Here is a 21,675-nt window from a genome sequence, read left to right as displayed (position 1 = left end):
GTCTCCACTAAGGCATTTATGTTGCCTTTCACAGGGTTTCTGGGACACTGTCCACAAATGATTCCAGGTGTCTGAGGTTTATTTATTAGATGCATTAATTTTCTTTGTCTTTTACCATTGTTAACTAAAAGGTACTACACTTCATTGAAAAGATTCACTTGTAGAGTTACTGTTGTTCATTTATAATTCATAAACATTACATGCCCTGCAACATTATAACTGTTGTCCTGCAGTGTTAGCCTGATTTGTATTTTTTACAGTAATTCATATTTAATAAGTGGTTTTGATGTCATGTTATACATCATCTGTTTTATGTCTTTTCCAGAAGAATGAAGGCGATCTTTTCCACAGACTCTGGCACATAATGAATGAAATCCTAGACTTGCGTAGGCAAGTTCTTGTCGGCCATCTGACATGTGACCGGATGAAGGACATCAAAAGGCACATCACTGCACGACTTGACTGGGGAAATGAGTGGGTAGAAAGCTTTACCAAGTGGTACTGTGCCTTATACAGCCATAACAGATCACTTACATCTATGTTTGACCTTATGTTTTGTTTTAAAGAAATGTAGATACTGTTCCGTCTGTAATTTTTCAAAAGTCAGATCTTTTATTTGTACTAGTACATGTTAATGAGAGGAAGCAGTCTTGCTGCTATCACAAAATATTTTAAATACAGTACTACAGACAATGATTGCGTTTTGCCATATAAAGTGTCTGTGACCAGAACTGATGGGATTGCCTATGGCAGTGCATTTCATAGCGGTTTCCCTTGTTTCTCTATAATTATTTTTTTTTTCTATTTTCCAGTCATTAGTAGTGCTCTAGTATGTCTCCTTGCTCTTACATTTCTATCGCACCTACCCTGACAGTACCCTTGGAGAAGAATGAGGCTGAGAGGAAGTAAAAGCTTTCCATTTTTTTCCTCCACACCCCCCAGCCTTCCTGTGGCTGAATATCAGCCAGCAACAGTTCCACTCCTCATTGAATGGCCCTATTGGACTTACATTAGCCCTTGTCAGATGCATCCCAACCCACATCAAGGGTGGTTGTTGAGACTGTGGACACTACTGCAATGTTATAGTGCTGCTTGGAGGTGTGCTGTAACTTGCTACCACCTCGTAGAAGCCTTTGAGCTCTGCAAAGGCTGCCTTAAGGAGGTGCAGGCATGCTTCCTCACATGACCAGCTTCCCTACAAAGTGGCATACGATCTCCAGTGTGGTGCTTGCCTGACTCATAATGTTGCTATTGCAGTGAGCCTAGGATCATATGATCATAGGAGGTTACTAGGCTAATGACCCTAGGGCCCTTTCAGGCCTAGCCAAGTTTACCCTTATTTCCACGATCAGTACTTATCACCTCTGTCCAAGAGGGACATAGGTGGAACCCCTGGGGTGAATTTATGGTTACCCATCCAGTCGTCCAGTTTGCGTTTGAAGAGGGCCAATCAGGTTGTCTGCTTGACATGAAGTGGGAGTCTGTTCCAAAGGTGTGGTAACCCCTGGAAGGCAAATCTGTCCCTCCAGCAGGTTCTATTAATGTCACATACTAGGTTAAGGCCATTTTAGAGTAATCCATGTACCATTTGACTTACGGAGACACAGCATTTTCAGTAAAGCAAGGTCAAAGACTGTCTTGTATGCAAGGCAGAGATCAGCTCTGAGTAGTCTGTATGAAATAGTGATTTCAGACAATCCTCATAGGACAGATGCTAAAGACCTTGAATTTTCCTTGTGAGGAACATTTGTGGTCTCTCCAATTGCTGCAGGTGTTTGGAAAGGTACATACCAAAAAGGACATTGTGCTCAATTATTGGCCTTGTGAGGGAAGAGTACAGGGAGGTTATAACTTCTTTTTTACTGGAGGCAATACCCTTACTTATGAGATGAGCAATATAGAATGCCATTCTTACCACTGTGGAGGCATGGTGATCAAAGGTAAGGCTGCTCTCAACCTGTGTGCTCAGGTCTCTTACCACTGAGTGCATACTTAGGGTGTTGTTATTGATGTGGTAGTTAGCAGGAACATCATTACCGAAAGAGATGATAGTTCATTTTTTGCTTTGAGTTTAAGGCCATGACTTTGGCACAAGTCATTTGTTTGTGTAATTCCCTCTAGTAAGATGTTGACATCATTTGGAGAGTCTATGACCACTCCCAGTTTTGCAGTCATCAGCAAACTTTGTCAGCTATAGACCTTTAGTTTTAGCATGCACTTTGGAGAAGTAGATTCCAAACAGTAGAGGACCTAGGATTGATCCCTGTTGAACAGCACTGGTTACAGGTCTGGTGTTGGAGGTGGATTCCCCTATTTTGACTATATGGGTTCTATCAGTGAGCCAGTTAGTGACCCATCTAGTGATATATGGGTTGATACCTAGCTGGGTTAGTTTGCCAATTATGCCTGAGTTGGAGGGGTAGTGTCAAAAGCCATGGCTAAGTCTTAGTAAGCTGTATGCACAGATTTCCACTTATCAAGGGCCTTGGTGACTGTCAAAGAAGTCCACCAGGTTTAACAGGTGTGATCTCCCTATGACAAATCCAAATTGAGTAGGGTCAAGTGTTTGGAGGTTACCAATGTCTTTGTTGATGAGGTCCATGATGATTCTCTCCATGGCCCTGCAGGTAAGGCTAATCAGGCTAATAGGTCTATAGTTCCTGGGATCAGTAAAGCACCACCTTTGTACAAGGGGATAACGGTGGCCTTTTTCCATTCAGCTAGGATAAAGCCTTTGCTTAGACTATAATTGAAAAGAGTATCCAATAGTGTTGCTAATTCTTGTTTGAGCCCATGTAGGACACAGCCTAGGATGTTATCAGGTCCCATGAATGCTGTGTTTTTGACCTTAGAGCGGGTGTTCATGACCTGCTCTTTAGAGATGCAGGATAGAGGACAGGTAGCAGGAATGTCTTGTGGTAAGTGTGGTGGGGAAAGGGGAGTGAAGTTTTCACAGAACCAGTCAGCTAACAGGTTAGCAATGTCCACAGGCTCGGTATATGTGGTATCATTAACTACCAGTTCGGCACAAATCTGAGCCTTTCCTTTTAGGTTATGGATGTAACTAAAGAAAGCCTTATGGTTGTCCTTAGTTTGGAAGCTAATTTGGATTCATAATTAGCTTTGGAGGACTTCACAAGGAGTCTTATTTGCTTGCTTAAGCTGAGGAGGGAGTGTTTCCAGTTTAGGGCTCGCTCCCTCTTACTCTTAGACAGCAATTTTTTGCTCTTGTTGTAAAGCCTGTTAATACCAGTTTGTCCACCAGACATGTTTGCTCTTCCTTGAGGAGCTTGTTATTGTCCTATCAGGTATGGCCGAGTCAATGCATTTGTTCAGGTGTTTGTATAAAGCATTTGTGTAGAACTCTACATAGTTGCCAGTTCCATCTGAGGGAGAAGGTGCATTGAAGCTATTTATACCATTCTGTAAGATGTTATAATTCGCTTTGGATAAGTTTTTTAGTTTAGTTTGTGCTACAGGGGGTCAGGTATAATAGTAACTTCAAATTAGACTGATTTATGGTCAGATCTCACCAGGGAAGACCTCACAGTGGGGGTGCTACAGTGGTCCCCCATATTGTTAAGCACCAAATCCAGGATGTTGGCACCCCTTGTGGGGATTTCAACAAGCTGGTCCAGGACATTGGAGTTAATGAAGTCGAGGAACCTTTGGGCAAGTGAGTTTCCATGTGAGTAATTTCCTCAGTCAGTGAATGGGTATTTAAAGTCACCCAAAACCATGGTGTTCTGATGTATCAGGATAGACTGAAGTAGATACAAATAGGTAGAGTGGGTGTCCTGATTCATGGAGGGGGTCATGTAGCTGGCAATGACTTGAATAGGTGTCCTACCAACAGTTAATTGCACCCGAAGTATCTCCAGGGAATCATACTGTTTAACCAATCGGGAGGTGTATTTACCTTCAATGAATATTGATACACCGCCTTCTTTAGTTTTCATGCCTTCAGTCTGTGGTCTGAACGTGTGGAAGAAGGTGTAGGCCAATATGGCTGGAGTGCTCTCCATAGCCTTGAACCAGGTCTCCATGACTGCACAAATGTCTGTGTTTTCCAAGGTGATGACTGCTTCCAGTGAATCCAGTTTCATGTTAAGACTTCTAGCATTTAGAAGCAAAACCTTGAGATTGTTCTTAGATGGTGTTTTTATGTCAGGAATTTTTGTCCTTGAGACACTACCTAAAAAGGCACTGTGGGGGTGGCAAGAGCCTTGGCCAGTAGGAAAAATCCTAGGGGTGACAGATGAAGACCATCTCTGGCAAAGCATCGAGGTCTGTCAATCATGTCATCCTGGGCTGACAGATACTGTATCCCCTTGGATACAGTATCTAGGCAGCTTCCACCCCCAGGATGGGCACAGCTGGCATCAAGCAGTCACTCTTATGCTCTCTTGCACTGCCCCTCCAGCACCCATACTGCTGCACAAACACTGATTCTCTAGGGCACATTCAGAGCTTTATCCCTATTCACCATGGGACGGGGACCTGGGTGACAGGCATCTTCTTCTTGTGTTATACTGATGTTCAGTGGGGAGTTTCAATAGGCCTGCTTATTACAATTCTCCACCCATGTGATATATGGGGATATCAGTACAGGAAGCACACATGCTCTCAAACCATACCTCTCAATTGTACAAATGTTTGCAGAATGTCCAGATTTTTGCCTCATATTTTTAGTCATTTTTTTCATAAAATTTTGGTTTTCTGACAAAGTACTGGCAAGTCATTGAAAATTAAAGGCAGAAAATTATGATAGACATTTGAGCTTCAGAATTCATACTCTTCAGAAAATTCATGCTAAAGCAAAATCTGCTATGCTGTCACCTTTCTAAGTTTGTAAGAGCAATATTTAAAAATTGTCCCTATTGTTGTGCCTTTGCTCCCCCCATAATTTATGGCTTTGTCCAGATTTCTTGCTCTAAGAGGTTCATAGGTATGTGCCACACATGCTGTCTGATCCCACTGTACATGTTTGTACTAGTTGCTTCTTGATTGTTTGTATTCTATAGAAATCAACCCTCAACCCTCTCCCCATGGTCTTCACCAATGTCTGGCTAGTAGCCCCCTCAGTGGAAATGAGGAAAGTCAGTCGCACTCCCCAATCCTCCCTCCTGCCTTCTATCTCTCTAACCCATGTTTTGCTAGGCCGAGGACTAAATCATCTACTTGTCTGTACCACAAATGAGGAAACTGTATCTGAACCTCTGTTCTGGTTGTTTTTCTTTTATTTTTTATTGTGTGTGTATGTATGATGTATGTATTTATTAAAGTCTTTTCTTACTATTGTCAACAATCAGATATAATTTGCACATATTTCATGTGTACCATTTTGAAATTAGCACATTAAACAGCCTCACTTACATATTATCGTTTTCTTGACTTTCCCGCTTCTCCTTCTTCAATTTGCAAAGAGAGATTTGTTTGATCTGTCAGATATAACTGGTTACTACTCTGCAAAGCAGAAGCATCCTTACTTGTGCATATGGGGTTCACTAGTTTAAATAAAACATCAGTTTCTGTGCTACAGTAATAAGGTAGAACAGCTAGCCCTCTTCACCTTGGGCTGCTTTTGATATGCTAGCTAGTATAATAATTTGTTTCTGCTAGTGCCAGACTTTCTGTGTGTCATTAACTATATTTCTGATACAGTCTAGGAGTTTTGGTCTGGTTAAATGACCTGTTAATACTTGTACTGTGTTTGTGATACTCCACTGAATATTTGCCATTTATAGATTGTTATAACATTTAAGCTGTATTGCTACTTGACTGCAGTTTTTTTTGTATTTAAACTGTCAAAAATGTCTATTTTGTTGATAAATCTGAGAAGAAACCAGTGCATCTAGACCTTTAGTGGTATTAGACAGATTATTTAATGTATTTTGGAAGAAAACTGTTATTTGACTGATATGTGAAGAAAGACAACTTAGGAAAGGTTCCCTTATATCCAAGTAATGAAATTTAAAAGAATTTAAGTCAAAAATATAGTGCAACTGCAAATGTACTTTTAAATATATTATTTTGATTGTACATGCAGTATGTTAGTTAGAATTTGTATGATTGCGGACTGTAAGACTGAGGCTGGAAGGTCAAAAGTGTTCATGGTTCCTAGTACAGTGGATATTCTTTTAGAGAGGCCATCAAATATTTGGGAACTATAGGGTAGAAGTGCCCTCTGTCATACCTGTATTTCATTTTAGGGATTGGTCTTTGGGGAGATTTACTCCATTTCAAGATGCTTCATTAACATTATAGTCAGTGCAGTATGCAGAAAGAGCATACATTCCATAGAAGTAATTCTAAACAAGACCTAAGACATTTCCAGCTGAAAAATGTTTGGATATAATACGAAGATAAACCACAGATTTAATATGTACTGTTTGAAAAAATCCTGTTGTCCTATGCCATCCTCCCATTTAAAAATCCTTATCCTTGAGTTTAGGGATTTTTTTCTTCCACAGTTTGCAGTACCTTTATCCCTTCACTATACTGTACTTACCCATTTGATTTCAGGACATCATTTCTGTCTGATCTTACTGTCATACCCTACTATAATTTAACTTCCTCCTTTTTCCTAACTTTCCATTTTGCTTCTTGATTTTTAGTGATGCTTGAACTCAGAAAGCTCTCCCCCTTTTCTTTCCAGTAGGTATATACTTCTCACCCTTCACCCCTCCTTTTTTAGGCTTTTACTTTTTGTTTGCCTTTTTCAGAAGCAGTTACACCACCTTCACTTTCTCTGTTGGCCTTCTTCAGTGTGCAGTCATACCTACCAGTGGATGGGTGTCTACCCCCGTCTTCATCTCACCCAGAACTACTCACTTTCTGACCTTCAAGACAAATTGCAGCCTTTTTATGCATTGTAACCTCCTTTTCACTTCTTTTATTCCTGCGTAAATGTCTTCTTGTAAAAACTTCAGAATTTGTTCTAATTCTGAGCTTAGCAAGTCTAAGCTGACATGTAAGAAATGCCTATCATTCCTTTGCAGTCATGATTCCTCTAGTCTTAAAATGCTTATGCCTAATGTTAGGAGTTTCTGGTAGCAGATTGCATTGTTGCTGACATCTTCTTCTCCTTTTGGCTGCTCCCATTAGAGGTCAACACAGCAGATCAGAACGATTGCAGTAGAGTTTTATGGTGTTGTCAGTCTGCACTCAACCTTCCTCAGAAGGCAGGCACACTCACACCTAGGACCAATTATGAATGTCCAATCCACCTGCAGCATATCTTGGGAATGTGGGAGGAAACCAGAGCACCAGGAAGAAACCCATGCGAACACAGGGAGGACATGCAGACTCCACACAAAAGGCACCCCAGCTGAGAATCGAACCTAAGAACCTCTTACTGTGAGGCAACAGCACTAACTGTAGCACCACTGTGCCACCCTTGCATTGTTGCTGACATCATCATATCAAATATAATATCTTTGAAAGTTTCTCTGACAAAAAATGGGAATCAGGTAAATGGCTAACTGACAGTGAAGTGAATGTAGCCAAGAAATACTGAGTACATTTTATAATCTAGAGTACTATACCTCTTAGCTGTCCAAATTTTTGCCTCATATTTTTAGTCTGTTCCTCATAAAGTATGTGGTTCTCTGGCAAAACTTGTTATTCTAACAATTTTCTAAGTTTATAGGAGAAATATTCCCTATTACTGGACCTTTGTTCCTCAATTATTTCTGGTTTTGTCCAGATTTCTTGCGCTGAGAGGTTGAGAGGTATGTGAAGTACAAACACAGCAGAGCATGTTTTAACCATGTTTAATTTTGGCTGGTAAGGATGGAAAGTGGCATAGCATTTAGCATTGCTGTCTAACAGCACTTGGAGCTCCTCTTTAGTTCTCAGCTGATGTACCTTCTGCGCAGAGTCTCCATATCCTATGTTTTGTGGGTTTTTGCCAGGTGCTACAGTTTCCTTCCACATCTCAAAGAAATTCCTTCAGTGAATTGCTGATCCTCTAAATCTGTTTGCATATGTATTACATTGTAATGTTTTCAAGATCAGTAAAGAAGATTTAAAAAAAAGCTGCAGGTCATGTGGACTATGGAATTCAGGAACAAACATATTTTCAGGAGGAATGAATAGTTGTTCACTACTCACTTCACATATTTTGCTTATAGGCTGTCTGTATCCTCAGTCATCAGAACTCTATAGCAGACCACCCCAATAAAGCAATAGGGGTCTTTCATGAATAGATGCCTGGTAGAGCAACTTTTTAAAGATCACAAAAATGTGAGACACCAAAGATGTAGACTTGTTTATATCACAAAAGAACAAACACATGCAAACATTCTGTTTAGTCACCCAGTGTCAAGTGTCTGTAACCACCACCATCTTCTTAGTCCAGTAGTGCCAAAGCCTTTGCTATGCATTTATATGCTTTCCTACCAGTTCCGCTTAATCCACAGTTCTGCTACAGACAAGTCTCATTCACCTATCTCCAAACTTTACAAGTGGTACATGGTTCTCTCAAATGATACACAGCCAAAGAAAATCCAATAGCTCTTCCACTTCATTGCACATTGTTTATGAATTAGGAAGGATCCCTGACCCACTTATGTCTCATGGGTTCAAGTTGAAGATCTAGAAGATTTCAGGTTAGTTCTGTGTAGTCAGTTTTCTCCAGGGTGGTCCACATTGTGCAACAAGCTTCAAGGCTAAATTGGAAGAAAGTGCTACTTGACTGATGGATGCAGACTTTCAGTTTGGTGTGAGCGGCAAAAACTTGAACCTGCAGCCTCTGCTGTTCCTCATCTCTGTCAGTATTTCACAGAACCCTTTGACCAAGACCTAGCTTATTTCTGTTTTAAAGTGCATCTTTCTACAAATTCAGTCTGTTTGCTGTCATATCCTCTAGGTCCTGCACAAAAGATCTGCAACCAATGAATCTAAGCACAGCAAGCAATCCAGACGCAAAATAACACGCTGAACCTGTAGAAACACTGTTTTAATAAAACAAAGCTTTCGGGAAGACAAATCCCTTCATCAGTGTATAAAACACAGTATCAAAACGTTCTTTTAAATACTAAAACAAGCAAAATCACATGGTATAAACCCCCCAATAAACATACAGACATAATTAAAACAATCAACAAATCCAGTACAATTAATACAATTAAAGTGCACTTAATAGTAGCTTACTTAAGAGACATTTGTTTTAACCTTAAAACTGGTTTTAGTGTGACCATTGTATTTAAACCAGGAAAAGAATCAGCATTCAAACGTAGAATCCATTCATACTCCATTAGTTCTAACTTGTTATTATGGTCACCTCCTTTTATATTTTTTACCAAAGTTTGCATCACTTTAAACCTATATGCATGCTTTAGGTCACTATCTAAAACATGTTTAGCAGGAGGGTTAGTTAATACTTTCCTTCTAATATCAGAAGGATGCCCAATTATACGGTCCCTTAACTTCCTACTTGACTTTCCTACATAAAAAGAAGGACAGGAGGTATAGGTCACTAAATATACTATAAAAGTTGTGTTACATGTAGCAGATGATTTAAACAAATGCTTCTTTTTAGTTACTGGGTGAATAAACTCACTCTCTTGACTTATAAACTTACATCTACAGTTTAAACATGGAATTGTACCTTTCTTATTAAAGTTTACATGGGGAGTGGTTAACTTCATATCCTTGTAACAGAGACGTTTTAAATTCTGTCAATTTCTAAAGGCAAAGTAGGGTCTGTTACTAATATACTTATCTATCTCTGGATTTGCTTGTAATATAACCCAGTTTTTAGCAATAACATCCATTATAGCGTATGAAGCTCTGCTATAACTCATAGTATATCTAAGCTTTAAATTTTGCCTATTACTGACCATGTTAGTCCCTACTACTAAATCACAGAGTAAGGTTTAGCAGTATTCTCTCTTCCATCTAAAACTTCTCTTTTTATATTCTCCAAAAGTCGCTCATCACCCCCCCTTATTTTAAAGTCACACAACATCTCATTCATCTGATAGAGACATCTCTTCATGTCAGTCTTATTCCCACTAACTCTCAAGAGTTGGCTTTTTACAATACCCCTAAACATACGCCCCGGGTGCATGCTCTTCTGATGTAAGTACCTGTTTGCCTGCACATCTTTTTTGTATATGGTAGTATCAATTCTATTCCCATTTTTAATTAAAGAAACATCTAGGAACTGTATGTTATCCTTAGAATAGTTCATCTTAAATTTCAAAAAATTTGCAGTGGTATCTATATAAGAAAACTTAAACAATTCCTGTTCATTTCCATCCCATATTAAAAAGACATTGTCCACAAATCTGTTAAAAATGTAATCTTGTTATAATACCATAAATCATTATTAAAATGAATTCAGATTCCCATCTGCTCAGGGCTAAATTTGCATAATGTCCCTCATAGTTACTCCTGAAGTCTGATGAAAAAGTTGCTTAGCAAACAAGAAAATGTGTTGTAAGGACTATGTCTAACAGCTCACAGATGGTTTCTATCTGTCTTGAGGTATGTTTCCCATACCTAACCATGCTTTCATGTACTGCCTCTATCCCATAATCATGAGGGATGACAGTAAATAAAGAACTAATGTCTAAGGTAACAAAAATAAAATCTGTACTTTGGTTCAAAGAATACCAGGCATAAGGTTTCTGCAAAAAGTCCCCAGTATTTCGTATAAAACTTCTTACATCTCCCAATAGTAGTTTCAAAGTGCTTTCAAAGTACAACGAGGCGGGTTCGGTGACCAGGGCTGGTGTTAGCATTTTGGGGGCCGCCAGCAAATGTCAAGTTGGGGGCTCTTGGCACTTCAGTCAAAGTATCACCCTGTCACTGCCACCACTCCTAAGCAACCTTTTAGTTCATGCTGCAAACTTTTTAGGAGTAGTACGCATAGAATGACCTGTATCTGCAATGCTCTTATCTTATTACATTATGATAGGCCTGCCTAACGCACTATATTGCACTGTCTGACAAAGGTACATTTAGTTACTGGTATTTGGCTGCAACACTGATACATAACAACTCCATGTGTAGGTCTGGAATTAGGTGAAATGGCACCCTAGGCACTGCCTACAGTCCCCCCCCCCCCCACGCACACACAAGCATACACGCTCTCCATAATCCTCATAACTTTCTATATGCTCTGAAGAGCATTTTAAAGTTTTTTTTTTCTTTTTCTACAATCTTTTCATCCAATGATGGCTTGAACATAAATTATGTTTAAGGAAAGAAATTCAGTTCTGCTGTTCAGCTTTAGTTATCCTTGCACCTTTTCACGCACCTTTCTTGACCAAGACAACACAATAATAACCATTTTTGGAAATAACTGTTAAGCAGGTGCCCCTAGAAGCCGTAGGAGTTATAGATGCTTTTGGATGCATTTTAGACCATTTTCCAAAACGTTTAATCCAATGGTGGCCAAAACAAAAATCTTGAGTAAGAATAGAATTACAGTCTTACTTTTTTTTTTTATTTACTTCAAGGAATATATAAGTTATTCCCAAGACTTAAAGTTCAAAGCTGACAAAGTAGTAGCTAACAATAAACTAAAAAGGCAATTGTTGTGAGGATACACATGTCCTATCTCAGAATATTGCCTCCCTACCCCCCCCCCCCAAAAAAAAGACAGTGAGTGCCTATCCATCACTCTGATGTTAGACAGGGATGAAAGCAGAGGTTCAAACTGCCACAGTCATGTAATTCAAGTAACGACTGATATACATAGCATGCCTCCTCACTCTTCACCCCTAACCCCCAAAGGCAGATGTAAGTATACTGATGTGTGATTGTGAGGAAAGTGAAAAAAATAACAATTATAGTAATGTATTCCACTTTGTTGATCCTAAACAGTACACTTCCCCTACATAAGCAATAGTAACCTCCTTTGTACACATCTGAGGTCTGTAAGAAAAGTAAAAGAAACAATGACCACCTTGTCATCAGCCCAGGCACAAGCTATACTGACCTGCTCTGCACACCTCTAAAATTTGACTGTGATGAAAATTAAAGCAGTAATAACCACACAATCCCTACCCACTCACAACCCCACCCCCACATAAAGCATAGCAGCCTTCTGTACACATACACACACACACCTGAGCAGGGCTGGTTTCAGAATGGATGCAGGTGAGAGCAGAGACCATTATCAGCTTTATCCTAACAGGGTTGTATCACACCCCTGTTCAGGTTAACGAGTGTAATCAGAAAATTAACATATTTTTCTCCTCGTGTTCCCCAACCAGCAACAGCTTTTGTGGGGTACCCACATAGTCCAGGATGATTAAGCGAGCCCCCTGTATCAGTTTATACAGTCTGGAGAGTGGGGGCCACCAGATTCCTAGAAGATCTAAGTGTCTGAATGTTCTGTCATATAATTTATACCTTATTTTGAAATATAATGACTTGTTACCTGCCTTTTTTACTGATACCCAGAAGAATGATGTATGGGTTCTGATATTATTGGATGTGTGCACAGATACAAATTAGTGATATTTTTACACACACACACACACACACACACACACACACACACACACACACACACACACACACACACACACACACACACACACACCATAGCAGTACTAGTTTTGTACTTATTTCATCAATTAGCAATACATTGTGCAACACTGGTACTGTCACACCAGATGAGTGACTCCTGTTTAACAGCTGTCAAAGAGCAGCAGGGGTAAGTCACTTTTATTTACCTCATTGAGGAGTAATGCATACTTGCCACTGTCTGTAATTTTACAAACCTACCCTGATTTTGCTCATAATTTTGCTCTGCCCTTCATAAGAAGTTTGATTTGCTGGTAAATCATTCAGGATTCCTGTCAGTTGATAATTCCAGGCATCAGAGTTTTATTCTTGTTGTTGTCCAAAACAATGCATGTTGATGCAAAATGTGTTATACTATTAACTTTTTAAGTGAATTACCCCTAGTAAATTTGCAGCAATGAAACCAGAGTCTCACCGTTTATTCATTCATTCATTCATTCATTCATTCATTCATTATTTGATTAACAGCTTAATCCATTTCAGCAGTGTGGGGAAGCTAAAGCTGATCTCAGCACATTTTGGGTGCACGTTAAATAAACTAGTCCTGGGTGGGTTAGCAGTCTATTGTAGCGTGCACATCACATTGAAAAACAACGTTATCCTTGGAATACAGTACAGCACAGACCTGGATTGCTCTTCCTTAAGTTCCGTCATCACACTGTGGCTCCCATTCAAACCCTCCCAAGGGGTTGACAATGAAGGGGACTCCTCTGGGTCATGGGCAGAGATGAATGATTCAGCTCTACTGAAATTTAGATGACGACACCCTTCTCTTACTCTGAAGTAGTACTTGAGAGTTGCAGTCTTTTTCTAGGGGTCCCAATTATTTTTCCACCTTAAGTGCTATGTACAGCATTGGTGCTTCCCTTCTCACGCACTCCTCCTAATATCCCCTTCACTGTCTCACTCCTTTGCAGACTCTTGCTATGATAGGTAGTCACTACAAGCTTTCATCTTTCAAGGATGCTGTCTACACATTTTGCAGGTAAAAGAGCTAGTCTGCAGAAACTTCATCTAGTTCTTCCCTGTTAACCCTAACAGCACCTTGCTGGAATTCCAGCCTATTGGCTAGCAAACATAAATTAATACATAAATTCCCTGCAGAGCCATTAAACTGAGGCTCCCAGAACTTTAATAGAATAAACAGCATTACTCAGTGCTGTGGTTAGTGGCTGTTGTTATATATTGTGATTGCTTTTCCTTAACTATAAGGAAAGAATTGCCCGGAGTTGTTTTCATTTATATTTTATTTTGTATTTGTTGTCCAGGGTACAGCATTGATCTCAGTGGATACTTTTAAGACTCGGCCTGGGAGCGGTGTCTGGTTAAGTGACTTGCTCGGAGACACAGGATTAGGCAATGGTTATTTACTTCTCACCAGCATGACTTCTTTGAATAATTATTCTGAATATATAGTCATATGGTTTTGTGAATAAAAGTTGTGCTTGGCATAAACCAATGGAAGTTCTAATTTTCTATTTTAATACTATACTTCTTGAGTAGACTCTTGACCCATCAAAACATTATAGAATGCACTTAAAGGAGAAACACAAATTCATTCTCTGGAAGGTTTGTTAGATGTCCTTCAAGGATGCATCTGCAGTCCTTACAAATGGGTTGTCCTGTCGTCAGGCAGCCCTTCGGTCGGCCGGATTCCAAAGTCTGGCTCTGGCCTCGGCTGGTGTCGCACTTCACCCGACATCATAGCTGCAGTTCTTCGGGTATAAAGGCATCAGCCGATGCCATTTTCCTCAGTCTTTCTTGCTGCGTGGCGCCCGAAGCAGAAGCTGTTCGCAAGTGCCGGTCGGTCAGAACCAGAGATTACTACTACCGAAAACTTCTAAAAAGCTAAGTACCCCGTTGGGGACTCTTTCTTGCCTCAGCCGATGTCAGAAAAAGTGAATAACTGTTTAACTTGTGGGAAACAAATACCTCATAAAGATTTCCACTCTTACTGCTTACCTTGCTTAGGCCCAGACCACGACGTAGCAGCTTGTCTAGCCTGTGCTTCTTTCAACCGACGGACGCTTAGACGTCGGTCGGAATTTGCTGAAGAGTTTTTCGGCTCCGCTTTTGCTTACATTATGCCGTCGGATACGCCGACTACGCAAATTTCTAAAAGGCACAAGGAAAAGGACCGACACTCGCGGTCCGCGGTTTCGGCCGAAACCACGGTTAAGCCAACCGCGAGTGTCTCGGTTTCGGCTGAAACAGAGTCCACGGTTCTTCCTTCGGCCGAAAACTTACCTCTTACCGAGGCCTCATCTAGCTTGGCTGAATCTGCTACTGAAATCCCACCTGCTCTTGCAGGTTCACAGGATTTATCTGACACTATCCCTTTGGATATATCCACCCCTGCACGTGGAGCTGCTAGGCCTCCTGCATCCATGTCGATTAAGGCCTTTGCCAGGGCTAAAGCAGCAAAAACTACCAAAACTGTGCCTGCTAAGACCCCCTCTCACAGGCCTAGCTCTAGTTCACAAATGCTTAGTCTAGCAGAGGATCTCATTTCTTTGATCCGGGGATCCCAACCACATCCAGACAGGGCCTCTCACCCACCTCCAGAGAAGAGGACTAGAGTAGAGCCCCCTGAGCCAGTTTCTTCAGATGACTCCTCTGATGATTCAGATAATTCAAACCCTCCAGAGGGCCCCTTTTCTCCTTATGAGGACTCTGATGCAGAAGAGTCCATTCCTTCTGCCTCAGGAATTTTCTTTTGGGGAAACCTTGCATGCTATGAGGGAACAATTTCAACGGCAGGGCCAGGATTTTTCAGACTCTAGGAAAAGGCTTAGAACCTTTTTGCATTTGCCACAGCATAGGCCTTTAGCCATTCCTCCAGTACTTACTGTTGTGGATGATGCATTTAATGATGCTTGTACTGCTCCTGATTCTCTACCTCCGGCCCCGGCTAAGCCCGATAGGTACTACAGGGTTCCGGACACACATTATCATTTGTATAAGGCCCCTTTGCAGATCCGAAACTATCTCCCAGGGACCCAAGGCTGTAGCAGCTACCTCTGCCAAAACCCTCCCTCTGAAAGGGAATCTAGGGCCTTAGAGAGATGGGGTAAAAAAGTTTACACTTCTGCTACTCTTTCAGCTAGGGCCTTGAACTGCAAATTCCACATGATTCAGTATCAGGAATTTATGTTAGACCAGTTAACTAAAAAACTAACCTCTGATGAACCATTAGATAAAAAATCTGTACAGGAAATGGTACATAACATTCAGCAGGTCAGTAATCATTCCTTAAAATGCAGCTATGATGCACTGGAGGCTTCCTTTAGATCAGCCATGACTGGCACAGTGATCAGAAGACATGCATGGTTAAAAGAGCAGTCCTTACCAGACCATGTTAAATCAAAGCTCCTAGATGCTCCCATGGATAAGCTCAATTTGTTTGGCTCCCCTGCACAGCAGGTGCTGAAGAAGGTGGAAGAGAAAGCAAAATCTGTCCAGACAGTCAAGGATTTCTTGCAGGTCCAGCCTCCAAGGTTTAGCAGGAACTGGCCTTCCAAGAATTGGTCCTTTCCAGACACCTCCAGAGCTCCGAGAGGCAGGAATAGGCGCTCAAGAGGCAGGGGTCAATCCAGAGGTGCCTACAGGGGAAGTCAGTGGCAAAATAACAACCAGCGAGGTGCAGCCACAGATCCAGCCACCACCACTTCCACAGGACAATCACAGTGACTTGGCTCTGGCACCGCCTACCAGGAAACAACTAGAAGCACCCTTAGGCGGGAAGCTAGCCTTATTTTCAGTAAACTGGCATTACATCACAGGAGACAAATGGATTTTACAGACAATAGACCAAGGTTACAGGTTTCACTTCCATACTCTACCAAGGAAGAGAGGAATGCCAAATCTACCTCCAAATCAGAAGACAGAAGCTCTAGAACAAATAACTCACTTACTAAGGATGAGAGCTGTAGAAAGGGTACCATCTATGGAACAAGGGCAAGGATTTTACTCCAGACTCTTCCCGGTACCAAGAAAAGAAAACCAATGGAGACCTATTCTCGACCTGTCCACTTTAAACACATACCTCATTGTTCCAAAATTCAAAATGCTGACCCTACAGCAGCTTCTTCCCATGCTGGGCAAGGAGTCTTGGCTGGTAACTCTAGATCTCAAGGAGGCATACCTGCACGTCCCCATATGACCAAATTGCAGAAGATACCTCAGATTTCTTGCAGGATCAGAGCATTATCAATTCTCAGCATTGCCCTTTGGCTTATCTACTGCCCAGAGTATTCACGAAATGCCTGGCATCAGTAATTGCTCATTGCAGGCTTCAGGAATTCAAATTTACCCTTACCTGGACGACTGCCTGTTACAAGCGGACAACAAAACAAATTAACAAAAGATTTGGAAAGGGTCATTCATCTACTACAAGCCCTGGGATACACAGTCAATATAAAAAGTCAAGGCTGATACCATCCCAAAGGATAACCTTCTTGGGTGCAGATCTGGACACATCAAAACAAATGGCATTCCTGACAGTAGAAAACAGGAGCAACTCCCTCTCTACTTCATGGCATTAACAAAGCAGAACCAGCTAACAGCAAGAAAAGTCCTGCAAGCCCTTGGTTACATGGCATCCTGCATAATATTGGTTCCAAATGCCAGACTACATATGAGAAAGTTACAGTGGTACCTAAGGAATTTATGGTCTCAGCACAAGCACAGCCTAGAAACCCAAATTCCAATAATTCCATTCCTGAAGCAAGAATTCCAATGGTGGGCTCAGGCCTGTCAATTAAACAAGGGACTGCCCTTCCACAACACTCAGCCAAGCCAGGCCATCACAACAGACGCCGCAGACCTCGGTTGGGGGGCACACATGCTGGACAAGTGCATACAAGGCTTATGGACTCAAGACCAGCTGCACCTACACATAAATCAAAAGGAAATGCTGGCAGTAAAACTGGCAATTCAGGCATTCAGACCATTTCTTCAACAGGGTCAACTGCTGATAAGGACGGACAACACCACAGTTATGTGGTACATCAACAAACAGGGAGGCACACATTCATACCCTCTATGCCGGATGGCAATGGACCTCTGGAATGTGGCCCTGAGCTTCAACATTCAGTTACAAGCAATTTTGTGCCAGGAAAAGAAAATATACTAGCAGACATCCTAAGCAGAACTACCACGGATGCTCACAAATGGGTGCTGCATCCGGACATCTTCAAAACCATTACAGGGAAATGGGGACTACCAGAAATAGACTTATTTGCATCCCCACACAACCACCAACTGAAAAATTCTGCACAAGGACGTACCACCCACTTGCTTGGAAAGTGGACTCCCTATCCTTCAGTTGGAAAAACCTGACAGCATATGCATTCCCACCTCTTCCTTTGATGCACAAGGTGCTATTGAAGATCAAAGAAGACTGTCCAAGGATCATCCTGATAGCTCCAGACTGGCCAAGGCAACATTGGTACCCATTACTGAGGAGCATGTCTCGAGAACAAATATGGCCTCTGCCCCTTGTTCCCCTGCTGTTAACACAGAACAACTTCAAAACCCTACATCCAAACCTGAAAACACTGCAGCTGGCTGCCTGGAGCATTGCATAAGACCAAATAACCCAGATTTATCTCAAAGGGTTAAAGACATTATCTTGGAGGCTCGCAGACCCTCAACAAGAAAAAATTATTCAGCAAAATGGAAAAGATATCTCATTTGGAGTACTGCAAAAGGAAAAAAATATGGCACTGGTAAACATAGCTAACGTCTTGGAATACTTGGCAGAGCTCTTCCACAACGGCCTGTCCTATTCTTCCATTAAGATTCATGCATCAGCTATTTCAGCAGAATACAACTTGGATCCTCCAGTCTTCTCACATCCTCTACTCAGGCAGTTTCTGAGAGGAATTAAAAACGTAAAACCACCTAGGAAGCCACCATTGCCAGCATGGGACTTGAACTTTGTGCTAGAAAAGTTGACACTCCCTCCTTTCGAACCAGCAGCAACAGCAGAATTACAGTACTTATCATGGAAAACTGCTTTCCTGCTTGCAATCACTTCAGCAAGAAGGATATCTGAGCTACAGGCATTAATGGCAGTACAGCCCTTCCTGATCTTCCATCAAGATAGAGTGTCCATGAGAACTAATCCTACTTTTATGCCAAAGGTGGTCTCCAGGGTATCTTTAAATCAAGCTATCCACCTACCTACATTCTTCCCCAACCCACAGAACAGGGGAGAAAGACTGTTGCATACCTTGGATGTACATAGACAATTATGTTACTACCTGGACAGGACTAAAAGCAATAGAAAAACTGACCAGCTACTGGTAGCATATGCAACAGGAATGGAAGGAAAAGCAATTTCGAAACAGACAATCTCTAAGTGGATAGGAAATTGCATTAGATTTTGTTATTCCTACCATGGGAAGAAAACTCCAGAAAACATCAGGCCTCACTCTACAAGGGCTACAGCCACTACCACAGCTTTTTTACGAGGAGTGGCTACCAAAGACATTTTAGAGGCTGCTACTTGGAGCTCCGTGCATACATTTGCCAAGCATTATAATTTACCTTTATACTCCAGATCCCGAGCAGGTTTTGCCACTGCTGTTTTGCAAGGGATCTTAACTACACCATAATCTTATTTCTCCTCCTCCCCAGTTTGGCTATGGTATTCTACCCATTTGTAAGGACTGCAGATGCATCCTTGAAGGACATAGTACAGTTTTGTACCTACCATAAATGTAGATGTCCGATAGGCATGCATCTGCAGTCAGGATTACCCACCCTCCTTCCCTCTGTGTACTCCTAGGGTATTTGCCCATCTTGTAGCTAGCTGGGGAATCTATTATGGTGTATTTGTTTGTATATATGTACATACATGCTTATTTTTTGTTTGCTCTCTACTATTTGGAACCATTTGCATTTATCCAAATTTAGCCTTCCTAGAGGGCACCTGGCATCTGGGGCAAGAAACACTGAGGAAAATGGCGTCGGCTGATGCCTTTATACCCGAAGAACTGCAGCTATGACGTCGGGTGAAGTGCGACACCAGCCGAGGCCAGAGCCAGACTTTGGAATCCGGCCGACCGAAGGGCTGCCTGACGACAGGACAACCCATTTGTAAGGACTGCAGATGCATGCCTATCGGACATCTACATTTATGGTAGGTACAAAACTGTACTTTTCTTTTACTGCAGACATCTCTATATCAAGCATTTGCTACAAATATAAAATGCTTCTGTTTTACTTTTCCATATTTCCTCCATAAGAAGTGTAAATATGTTGGAGTCTTTCATGTCGTCACATTATAAGAAAGCATTATATGTTTACCTCCTTATGCAAATGTGTTGCCTTATCCTACGGCAGATAATGAAGTGCCAGGTTTCCAAACATTCATAGGTTCATGGGTATTTACTAGACTAATGACCACAAGGGCCTTTTGAAGCCTAGCCATGCATCCCTTGACACCATATATTTGTCATGATATTCAAGTTAATTGCAATGCTAATAGGTGGTTCCTTGGTGGTGGTGTTTGGGTGGGTTCCCACTTTAAAGTCCAGTCCTCAGAACTGTGGAAGTTAAAGTGAAATTAGGGGAAAGTACAAGCCCAAAATTTCTACTTCTTGAATAATTCTCTTTTCTCCATTCTACAGCAGTCTCAGAGATAATATATATATATATATATATATATATATATATATATATACATACATACATACATACATAGGGGGTTGAGGATGCAAAGAGCTTCTCCCCCTGCAAAAAAAATGCTTTTAATGTTTAACAGCAAGTTTCCCAGATCATTATTATTTTGCATAAATCACACTTATTTTATTTTCACAGTTTCTAGACTTGCACTATCAAGACTCAGGCTTCCAGCAGATCACTGGCAACTTATGTTGTGTCACTCAGTCATGTCCAGAAACAAGTAGTAGTAATATGACTTGAATTTGTGGCATAAGTAGTAGTCTAGTTTGCATATCTCCTGTACTTTCTGTAATGTTTGTTGATTGATATAATTTTAGCCTTAAAGTGTAGACAACAAAATAAAACAGACACAGACTTGCGCATCCATGACAACTACAAAATAGTCATCTGTTGAAACAGAATATTTAAGCTGTGGGTGTAGTTTTCCTTTGATAAATAATTTCCTTTGAGGGTATATGGAAGAAAAAGGGTTTGCATCATCTGAAAAGAAGTAAGAAAAGGAGAAAAAAGGGAAGTATAGTTTAGCAGGAACTGAATGAACTCTGTCTAGCCATAGCCAGCTTGTCATCTGAGCTGCTTTATTTGTCAGTGCAGGTTAACAGTGATCAAACCTCTAACGTTAAACAATGGAATTTGAAAATAACGAAAAACAGAGTTGCTCACATACTGTGTAGCACTTTTACAATTGTACAGGTTTAAAGTAAACTGCCGACTGCCTTGCAGCAGTTTTCTATGTTGTCTTATCGGAGCTGACAGTATGCTTAAAAGGCTTATGTCAAGCTGGCAGCAACAACATAATATTTTCCAGCTGCAACACCTCCATGTTCCAGGGCAATGAAGCAGCACTATTTTGTAAATGATATAATAACTTTTAAGCTCTTCTTTCCCTCAGCATTCAACTTTTGTTGTCATATATTGTACTACTTCTGCTGTATAAAGCAAGTCTCATCTCCTACAGCCACCTTTTTTGCACATACTGCTGTGCTATGTTGCACAGCTTTCTTGACAACTTACTTTAAATAGGCATGCTAGGCACTCTTAAGATCTCATTTTTGTGTGGTTTGTCCTTTACGCTTAAAGCTGTAGAAGTATCACAGCAGTAAAATCCAATTAAAATGGTCCTGTATTCAGTAAAACTGCTGGATAAATGTTGACAACTTTCGTATGAGTAAGGATCATTGCATTCAGTACGTGTGTAAAAGTATCACTTTATGTATGTTATATTTATATATTATTACACTATAGTAAAAAGCAATTTCATATAGGTTCATAGGTTCATAGGTTTATACTAGGCTATCTGCCCTAAGGCATTTATAAGCCTAGCCCAAATTATTGGCTTCGCCACCCTTATATGAAAAATACTGTGCCCATTAGTTTGTTGTGCCTCTGTCCAGCAGTGACCCAGAGATGATGATCTCCCATCCACAGGACTAGATT

At 41.0% G+C, this 21,675-nt stretch overlaps 1 protein-coding gene across 2 annotated transcripts in view; it reads left to right on the top strand.

Annotated features, from left to right (window-relative positions):
* Positions 1 to 21,675, top strand: part of DOCK4 (dedicator of cytokinesis 4) — a 3,006,016-nt gene that overhangs the window by 1,086,790 nt on the left and 1,897,551 nt on the right. For both annotated transcript variants that reach the window (XM_044088673.1, XM_044088674.1), the window contains exon 6: positions 326 to 474. In XM_044088673.1, the coding sequence (XP_043944608.1) occupies positions 326 to 474 (149 nt within the window). The remainder of the gene's footprint in view (positions 1 to 325; positions 475 to 21,675) is intronic.

The sequence above is a fragment of the Protopterus annectens genome, chromosome 11.part0 (genome assembly GCF_019279795.1).
Source record: "Protopterus annectens isolate FY-2018-M chromosome 11.part0, PAN1.0, whole genome shotgun sequence".
In the NCBI taxonomy this organism is placed as follows: domain Eukaryota; kingdom Metazoa; phylum Chordata; order Ceratodontiformes; family Protopteridae; genus Protopterus; species Protopterus annectens.
Note: the sequence above shows the minus strand (reverse complement) of the source record. Positions and strands in the feature narration are given on the sequence as shown.